The 11,067-nt window shown below is 35.8% G+C and overlaps 1 protein-coding gene across 1 annotated transcript in view; it reads right to left on the reverse strand.

Annotated features, from left to right (window-relative positions):
- LOC125650103 (fatty acid synthase-like) overlaps window positions 1-11,067 on the reverse strand; it is a 184,182-nt gene that overhangs the window by 147,450 nt on the left and 25,665 nt on the right. The window contains exon 4 of the mRNA XM_048878078.2: window positions 8,843-9,017. Coding sequence (XP_048734035.2) covers window positions 8,843-9,017 — 175 coding nt within the window. The remainder of the gene's footprint in view (window positions 1-8,842; window positions 9,018-11,067) is intronic.

Genomic DNA, 11,067 nt, shown 5'->3' on the forward strand with positions numbered 1-11,067 from the left:
TTTTTATTACATGCTGTGCATTTGTGTCCCTTTTCTTGTAGTATTTGTTTAGCTTTTTGTCAGCCACATTACGGTTTGAAAAACCTGTGCACACAGGAACAGGTTAGTGTAAACAAACGGAACTACAGTGATCTCGGTATAAATTACTTTTCTTTAAGTCGTAACTTGCAAATATTGGAAGTTATGATGAAAATTACTAATATTTGTTAAAATATATGTATCACATTTATCCCCCCCCCCCCCCCCCCCCCCCCCCCCCCCCCAGAAAACGACCCAAAATAAAAAACAACAAGAGGCCCATGGGCCACATCGCTCACCTGAGTCACCTTGGCCCATATCTGAAGACTTTCCATATATATTTGCATGTAAAACCTTAGTCCCTATTATGGCCCAAACTACCCTTTGCAAACTTGAATCTACACTATGTCAGAAAGCTTTCATGTAAATGTCAACTTTTTTGGCCCAATGGTTCTTGAGAAGATTTTTAAAGCTTTTTCCTATATTTGTATGTAAAACTTTGACCCCCCCCCCCCCCCACACACACACACTTGTGGCCCCATCCTACCCCCCAGGGGCCATGATTTGAACACAATTGAATATGCACTATGTCAGAAAGTTTTCTTGTAAATATCAGCTTTTCTGACTCAGTGGTTATTGAGAAAAAGATTTTAACTATATATTTGTATGTAAAACTTTGATCCCCCCTTGTGGCCCCATCCTACCACCCGGGAACATGATTTGAACAAACTTGAATCTGCACTATGTCAGAAAGTTTTCATGTAAAAATCAGCTTTTCTGGCTCAGTAGTTCTTGAGAAAAAGATTTTAACTATATATTTGTATGTAAAACTTTGATCCCCCTTGTGGCCCCGGGCATTCAACCTCCGGAGCCCATGATTTGAACAAACTTGAATCTGCATTATGTCAGGAAGCTTTCATGTAAATCTCGGCTTTTCTGGCTTAGTGGTTCTTGAGAAGAAGATTTTTAAAGTTTTTCCCTATATATTTGTGTGTAAAACTTTGATCCCTCCTTGTTGCCCCATCCTACCCCCGGGGAACATGATTTGAACAAACTTGAATCTGCACTATGTCAGAAAGTTTTCATGTAAAAATCAGATTTTCTGGCTCAGTAGTTCTTGAGAAAAAGATTTTAACTATATATTTGTATGTAAAACTTTGATCCCCCTTGTGGCCCCGGGCATCCAACCTCCGGAGCCCATGATTTGAACAAACTTGAATCTGCATTATGTCAGGAAGCTTTCATGTAAATCTCGGCTTTTCTGGCTTAGTGGTTCTTGAGAAGAAGATTTTTAAAGTTTTTCCCTATATATTTGTGTGTAAAACTTTGACCCCCCCCCCCTTGTGGCCCCATCCTACCACCGGGGGCCATGATTTGAACAAACTTGAATCTGCAATATGTCAGGAAGCTTTCAGGTAAATTTCAGCTCTTCTGGCCCAGTGGTTCTTGAGAAGAAGATTTTTAAATGACCCCACCCTATTTTTGCATTTTTGTGATTATCTCCCCTTTGAAAGGGACATGGCCCTTCATTTGAACAAACTTGAAAGCCCTTCACCCAAGGATGCTTTTGGCCATGTTTGGTTGAAATTAGCCCAGTGGTTCTGGAGAAGAAGTCGAAAATGTGAAAAGTTTAACAGACAGACGGACAGACAGACGACGGACAAAAAGCGATCAGAAAAGCTCACTTGAACCTTCGGTTCAGGTGAGCTAAAAAAAACAACAACAAAAAGAGATTGGGAAAATTTAATTGTAAGTTTACTGAACACCTAAACCACTTGGCCACCCAGGCATGTAAGTTTAAAGGTTTAAAGGACACATCTCATGTTTTCAAAGTATACAATATTACATGCATTTTGTCTTCTTTATGCTTACAGTAATTAATTCTAATAGTTCGTTCGCCGAAATTTTGCGATAATTAACCACAATACAGACTTAAATCTAAGCCCCGATTTCAAAAAGTCAAGTTAATTAGGTAGGTAGTCACGTGATACAGTGACGTCACATGCGCCCTTCGGATTGTGAAAGTACTGCGAGATATTATTAAAAACTCAACTTTTAGGGGCCTAATTAATTTACCATGGGCAACATTTAAATCGATGTTGATAAATTGTCCGAGTTTTATATGTGTTCGCCACCAGTGCACACATATAACGATGTAAATACCCAAATATAGCGAGTAAAGCTTGCATGAAATCGGCAAAATTGTGAGTAAATAATGTTTATATGGGTCGCTGTCTACAAACTGTTTTGGGGATGTTATTCCTTTATACATCTGTAATTGGCGTTGTTTTTCTAAAATGAACAGTGCAATCATTATTTATTTTTGGATTAGACAAATTATGATACGTTAAATTGTTGACAACTAGGCCCTATGCCAAGCTATTGTCACGCGTGCATTTCGGAAAGAAAAAAAAAGACAACACACACACAAATCAATAAAAATATTCAAATTAAAGTGGTAATCACATTATTTTATTTTGATAAAGCAATCTTATTACTATTTTTGAATTGTGATCCGCACGTCTTTAGGAAGTACGAAGTGGGAGCACGGCGTTATAGCCTACTGATGCACTCAAGATGCTACGAGTTCAATAAAGAAATAATTTTATAACTCAATTTAAAGTTAGGAAATACAATATTCTATTATTTGTATAATTAAAAGTTCAATTATTTTGTATCTTTATTTTTTGTTGTTGTAAATCTACCAGTTGGTAGAAGTTACATTGTATCGTCGATATATGTTGTTACAAGGTGAAGGTCAGTTGATCCGAGTGTGTATTGAATTTGAAGAGCAAATCAGAATGTATGCTATAGGCCTACCAGTGCTTATAGCTTCGATATATCCATTTTCTCGCAGTTTATCAGGGTCTCTGTCCAAGCGATGTTTGAAAAGGTGACTGGGTGTGTTTTTTAAGGTAAAGTTCTTGCTCCAACAAAAAAATTATCCACGTCTTTTTTCTCGTACCTCCCTTCGAAAAATTGAAAAATACTCAGTCTAAATCCTTTCTACCGACAACTAGTACACTCGAGCACGGTACAAAACATCTAATGCATTATTATTTACAAGCCGTTAACTTGACAATTGGTTTTTTGTCGATTAAATCTAATCTGTTTATGAAATGGCTAATAGATGTTTTCAAACCCGAGGGCGCATATGACGTCACACAAAATGGCGCGTAAACTAGCGAAAGAAAATATGCATATCGCAAGATTTGAATTTCATCGCTTTCAAACTCGAAAACTACGCAAAATATTTCATTTAAAACACATTTAAAGTAGTTTTAGGCATAAAAAGAGTTAATTTTGCTGAAAAAATGAAAAAGTTTAGAAACATGCGTTGTGTCCTTTAACGTTTGACAGGATGCTAAATCTCAAGGTAAATTTTGAGAACGATTTTTTTCAGATTTTAGCCATTTTCAACCAGTGGCTTCCTCAAATGGACTTATGTACAGTCATATTCAATTAAAACAATTTCATTGTTTTATTTCTGGTTTAGGGTGGCCTTTTGCAACAGTTTGCAATTTTTAGGCCCATTACGTTACATCTACTATATACTCTATATAATCACGATGATGTTTATGCCTATCAAATAAAGATACTATCAACATATAGATATCTTTATCGAGTAATTTGGGTGAACACAAGTATAAACTGACATTGTATAGCAGAATATTTGTAAAAAATGATATTCAAGAAAAAAGTATTTATGTAGGCGAAATTGCATACCAAGTGTGCTGCTATACTCCTTTCAGCCTTTCTGGCCCAGTGGTTCTTAAGAAGATTTTTCAATGACCCCCATCCTATTTCAGTATTTTTTGTGATTATCTCCCCTTTGAAGGGGCATGACTCTTCATTTGAACAAACTTGAATCCACCTTCTCCTAAGGATGATTTGTATCAAGTTTGACTGAAATTGGCCTAATGGTTCTGGAGAAGATTTTTTCTAAATATATATATATATATATATATAAACTTGGTCCTATATATTGGAATATAAACTTGGTCCTCTGGTACCCCTATTGATATTTAGGTTACATGGTCAAAGGCTCTATTTGGACATATATATATATATATATATATATATATATATATATATATATATATATATATATATATATAATCCTGGACCAAAATATAAGTAAATATCCACACAAGTAATAGTATAATAAAGAAAAATTAGAACGCCGAAAATAACTCAACCGGTTTCATTTTCAAAAGTTACGACTCTTGAAAATTGAAAATAAAACCGGTTGAGTTATTTTCGGCGTTCTAATTTTTCTGTATTATATATCTATATCTATATATATATATATATATATATATCAGCATAGTAAAACCTTGATCCCCTATTGTGGCCTCATCCTACTCTTGGGGGCCTTGATCTAAACAATTTGAATCTCCACTCTTATGGCCAGGTTATTCTTGAGATGGTTTTTAAAGCTTTTCCTTATATACATGTATTCTGAAACATGTAATACTTTGATCCCCTATTGTGGACCCACCCTACCTCCAGGGGTCAATATTTTAACAAACTTGAATCTCCACTATGTCATGAAGCTTTCATGTAAATTTCCGATTTTCTGGCTCTGTAGTTCTAGATTTTAAATGGTTCCCCACCCTATTTTTGCATTTTTGTAATAATCTTCCCTTTGAAGAGGACATGGCCCTTCATTTGAACAAATTTGAACACAAGGATGTTCATATCAAGTTTGATTGAAACTGGCCCAATGGGTCTGGAGGAGAAAATGTTCCTATATAACTGCATGTAAAACTTTGATCCCCTACTGTGGTCCCACCCTACCCCTGGGAGCCATGATCTGAACAAAGTTGAATCTACTCTATATCAGGAACCTTTCAGGTAAATCTCCATTAGGGTATCAAAGTTTTATATTCTGATATATAGTAAAATTCTTTTAAAATCTTCTTCAAGACTCACTGGGCCAGAAAAGAGAAAATTTACATGAAATCTTCTAAGACAGTGCAGATTCAATTTTGTTCCAATCATGGTCCCTGGGGGTAGGGTAAGGCCACAATAGGGGATCAAAGTTTTACATGTGCAACATGAATACATGCACAGTGAAAATCTTTAAAAATCTTCTCTAGAACCATTGGGTCAGAAAAGTTTACATTTAAATGAAAGCTTCCTAACATAGTGCAGATTCAAGTTTGTTCAAATCATGGTCTCCAGGGGTAGGGTGGGGCCACAGTAGATGATGAAAGTTTGATATGGGAATATACAGGAAAACAATAAATGTTTGTAATACATATATGTGTCCATGGTGCAAAATTGAAAAGGGTAATACACATGCATCATTTAATTGATAGTAGCGTCAAAACAATCAAGATTCCGAGCAGACAATATTTTCGTATGTCCAAATAGAGCCTTTGACCATGTAACCTAAATATCAATAGGGGTACCAGAGGACCAAGTTTAGTGTCAATCAAACAAAAAACTATAGAAGACAATATATTACAATGTCCAGTTTGACCCTTGACCTTTGACCAATGTGAACCCAAAATCAATAGGGGTCATCTACATCTTCTGATGTACCAGCATATAAAGTTTGATGTCTGTCAAGCAAAGGGTTCTCTAGATATTGATTGGACAATATCTTCCTATGTCCAAAGTGGATTGACCCTTGACTATGTGAATCAATAGGGGTCATTTACTCCTTGGGATGTACCAGTGTACCAAGTTGATGTCTGTCAAGCAAAGGAATATCAAGATATTGAACAGACAGTATTCTCCTGTGTCCAGTTTGACACTTGACTTATGTTACCTCAAAATCATTTATTACTTATGATGTACCAGTGTACCAAGTTTGATGTCTGTCAAGCAGGGTTCCAACTTCGACTAAATACCTTAGGGGCCAAGTGGGTCCCCAGTTAAAGTGATGAACGAGATAAACTACAATTACTTCAACATACCAAAAACTTTAGCCAAAAAATATAAAACAAAAGCTTGAAATTGACACAAGTATTTCGAAGAACCTAAATTAAGTAAATCAATTACATTTCCTGACTCTTTGCAAGCATTTCAACAACATTGTATTTTATTTAATTTTACCTTATATATGCTTAGAGCAGGGTTAGTTTTCATACATAATCAAACTGAAATTCCATACACTTCCCAAGATATGTAGAAATGAATTACGGTAAGTAAAATACCTAATATTTTTTAATCAAAATTTAGCTTGGCCCTTGCACTGTACTGCTAAACAGAATGTTTGAGCATCATGTAACAAGCTAGCTATTACAATATGCAACATTAAATGTCACTTTTAAGTTGGATTTCTTAACCAAATTCATAAACTGAAGTCCGTAATAGCTCCAAGTAACTGAAAATTGTAAAACCGTCTGCACTTTCAATGAACGCTGCTATTTTGACTGGTGCCTCTAATTACCCAAAAAGGATGAAGGACCCATAACGATTTAGAGACTTAAACATCAATTTTGATCAGTAATAATTCATTATGGTACATGAATTACCTTAATAACAAGTGTTTAAAAAGATACACAGCACTTACTATGTTTTTCTCCAAACCACATTAACAAAAGTGTTTAACGATTTATGATAATGAGGTTATTAGGCATTTTTCTGAATTCATTTCTGCATTTCTTGGGAAGTATATGGAATTTCAGGATAAACTTTAGTAGTTATGTTAGAATACAGAGTAGAATTTTATACCATTTGGTTTACTGTTTTTTCATCGACGAACTTGGGTATCTCATATTCAGAGATCAATAGTTTTACTCTTTAAAGGTAAATTTGAACCCAAGCAATATAACTGCCAGTGATTTTGAGCAGACTGTGCCAGAAGTGTGCAGCAAGAGTGTGCTGCAACTTTGCTGCATTAATTGAGTGCCAGAGAAAAGAATTGCATATATGAAAAATACATTTCTGGTAAATGTGCCACGAACTGTGTGCCAGAAGTGTGCAGCAACTTTGCCACAAACAGTGTACCAGAGAAAAAATTTGCATCCAAACAAGAGATGTTTGTAAAACACATATGCCCCCCATGGTGCAAAATTGAAAAGGGTTATACACACACCTCATTTAATTGATAGTATTATCATCAATTCAAAGTATTCAGCAGACAATATCTTCCTATGTTAAGAGTGAATTGACCATGTAACCTAAAATTCAATAGGGGTCATCTACTTCTTATGCTGTACCAGTGTACCATGTTTGGTACGTGTCAATCAAGCAAATAATTCTTAAAATATAGGAGACAATATATTACTATGTCCAGTTCAACTATTGACTTTTGACCTCAAAATCAATATGGGTCATCCTCTCCTGAAGATGTACCAATGTACTAAGTTTGATGTCTGTCAAGTAAAAGGGTTATCAAGATATTGAGTGGACAGTATATTACTATGTCCAGTTTGACCCTTGACCATGTGACCTCAAAATCAATAGGAGTCATCTTCTCCTGAATATACACCAGTGTACTATTTAAAGTTTGATGTCTGTCGAGCAAAGGGTTCTGAAGATATTGAGCAGACAGTATATTCCTATGTCCAGGTTGACCCTTGACCTTTAAACATGTGACCTCAAAATCAATAGGGATCATCTTCTCCTGAAGATGTACCAAGTTTGATGTCTGTCAAGCAAAGGGTTCTCAAGATATTGAACGGACATTATATTCCTATGTCCAGAGTAGATTGACCCTTGACCTTTGACCTTTTGACCTGAAAAACAATAGGGGTCATCTTCCACTCATAACCAACCCACATATGAAATATCATTAACATCAAGTGAATGGTTCTCAAGATATTGAGCGGACAACATGTGGTTTACAGACCGACCGACCGACAGACTGACCGACCGACCGACAGTTGCAAAACAATATGCCCCCTCTTTTTCAAAAGGGGGCATAAAAATATTCTTGTGGCAAATGTGCCACAAGTAGTTGCAGCAAATTTTCCACAAATGCGCTGCAAATTTGCAGCAACTGTTTGGTAAGGGAAGTGCCTGAACTCACTATAACTGAGAGTTATGCATGTTTGTTTAATGAAAATTTGCCCAAGTTTATGTAGAAAATGATACCTCCTTGGACATACTAAATATTAAAACTATGGCAGAATAGGAGACGAAATAATGGTTCTAATACTTTGTATTGTTCAAATAACTCCATTTCAATACATATTTCATTTCATTACATGTATTTGGATTTCTTTTACATGGCATGAATTAATTAACCAAATATGTTAACAATTTTTGGGTTGTAGAAAAGAAATGCCAAAAAGGATTATGACACATATCATCTTAAGGACATAGGATACCCCAAAAAATTTTGCAACAGACATTTGAAAAACTATTTCAAATGGTTTAACATTGCTAAAAACCCATATTTACCTCCACATTTTCCTGTGAAAAACCACCTTTATTTTACATTATTCACAAATCTTTCTTGAATAAATACACAAAAATTGAAATCAAAAGAAAAAAAACCCTCTTTTTATTGGTGCATTTCATGTATTACACATGATTAATGAATTGTTTTGTTAATACCACTTTTCTCTTGGACATCTTGAAGCTGCATGTTGTTACATCCATGAGCAACAGGAAACAGTGCATAATCAAGTGTCAATTCAGATTACGTACTGTAAGGCGTATGATGCTATATTTCAAATCCTATTTCAATATACATGTACCTACAAATTTCAATCTCAGAGGAAATCTTAAATGATGGAATACCTATAGCCAGCAAATTTTTCCTACAGACGGTTAATTTTGTTATTTCTCTTATTGAAAACACTACTAACTTCATCAAAGAAAGCTAAAACCACACTTTACTAAGTTTATATAAAATGCTTACATAGTCTTGAGATGGATCCTCTTGATGTTTCCAGAGAATCATTGTCAGGAAGAAAACAGCTTAGATAAAGCCCTGTTATGTTACCCTGCAACACTGGCAGACAGAGGCCGGAGTCCACAATACATTCAGAACAAACTTCCAATAAATGCCTCAACATGGGGTTCATATGATGAACCTAAAAGTGCACATAAAAAGGCACTGTTCACAAGATAAAAACTTCACAAGGTTATACTTTGATAATAGGATACAGTTATTGAAAACAAGAAATGATTCAGAAATATATACCCCACCCCCACCCCCTACAATGATAAGTAAAACATTAGGGATGCCAAAAGTAACAAGTTGATGTTTATCAAGCAAAGGGTTCACAAGATATTGAGCAGACCATATGTTCTTATGTCCACAATAGTTTGACTTGATCTTTGACCATGTGACCTCAAAATATATAGGTGTCGTCTACTTTTTAGGGGCTACCTGTACACCAAGTTTGATGTTTAAATCAAACAAAGAATTCTCAAGATACCAGATATATTTTTTCTGATGGGAGTACTTTGACCCTGACTTCTGGCCATCTTAAATCAATAGAGTAATCTACCCTATAGGAGGTACAAGTGTACCGAGTTTGATGTCTATCCAGACGAGATTGCTACATGTAGTCATGTCCCCCATCGCAAAAAAAGTTTAAGAACAATAGACTAAGTCCCATAACTCCAGTAAAATTCGTCGAATTCAAATGACAGCGCAATATGATCAACTAAATATGGTGACTAACAATCCTACAATATTTGAACAAAATCCATTGAGCGGTTTTGGAGGATTTGTGTCCACGAAGTGTTTCTATAGTATAGCATGTACAAATTCAACAAAGTCCCATAACTCCTGTAAAATTTGTTAAATCAAAATTGTGGTGCAATATGATCAACTGCATATGGTGACCAACAATCCTACAAAAGAACACAATCCGTTGAGCGGTTTCAGAGGAGTTGCGTTCACAAAGTCAAGTGGGACAGGCGGACACCGGTATTTCTATGTCCCCTTCCGCATTTCGGTGGGGATAAAAAGGGCTCTGAAGATGTTGAGCATACAACACTTCGTTTACCAACTGACAGAGTGGTGCCTACCAGTATGCCTCCTATTTTACAAAGGCAGGCATAATTAATATCAACAAGCACTCTCTGAGAGTATTGCATGGCAATACATAGTCCCCACCGGTCACAAAAATTATTGGACCGCAACAATATTCAAAGTTCATAATCTAGGTTATGGTAAAGGGGGAAACTGGGGAACTAGGATAGGAATTCCAAATGTTTGGGAATCAACTAATATTCTGGTACAAGGAAAAAAGACAAATTTATAATTACATGTAGGTTTAAGTCTTTAACCAATTCAATGAACAGTGAAATGTAGGTTGTCATGAATAATTTAGCTACATTGTTGTATTACTATGCTAGAAGTTTTAATGAGCTACAGGAATAAGATTGATTGAATATCTTTTAACTTCCCTCTTGAGAATATTTCACTCATATGGAGACATCACCATTGCCAATGAAGGGCTGCAAAATTTAGGCCTATGCTTGGCACTTATGGCCTTTGAGCAGTGAGGGATCTTTATTGTGCCACACCTACTGCGACATGGGGCCTAGGTTTTTGCAGTCTCATCTGAAGGACCGCCCCATTTAGTCGCCTCTTACGACAAGCAAGGGGTACTGAGGATCTATTCTAACCCGGACCCCCACGGGATGCTACAGAAACTTGGATATAAAGTTGAAGCTGGTGTAGACTCCACCAATTATAAACTTTGTAGAGGCAAGCTAAAAATGTATCAACTATCAAATGAATATATCTGCAAGCACAACAAAATAAGTTACAAAAAAAACTGATAATTCACACTATTTTTTTTTTAAATCCAAGGGTCGTAACTCAGCAAAAAAGCACAAAATTAAAACTTTGTCTGCAACATGTTATGGCAAAGCAATGTACCAAATATCAAATGAATATCTGGAAGCGAAACAAAAATAAGTCCAAAATCTGATGATTAATGCTATAAATGTAAGGGCAATAAGTATAGTTAAACAAGAGGCCCATGGGCCACATCGCTCACCTGAGTCACCTTGGTCCATATCAGAAGACTTTCTATATATATTTGCATGTAAAACCGTAGTCCTTATTATGGCCCCAACCTACCCCTGGAGGCCATAGTTTTTGCAAACTTGAATCTACACTAT

Source organism: Ostrea edulis, chromosome 1, assembly GCF_947568905.1.
Source record: "Ostrea edulis chromosome 1, xbOstEdul1.1, whole genome shotgun sequence".
In the NCBI taxonomy this organism is placed as follows: domain Eukaryota; kingdom Metazoa; phylum Mollusca; class Bivalvia; order Ostreida; family Ostreidae; genus Ostrea; species Ostrea edulis.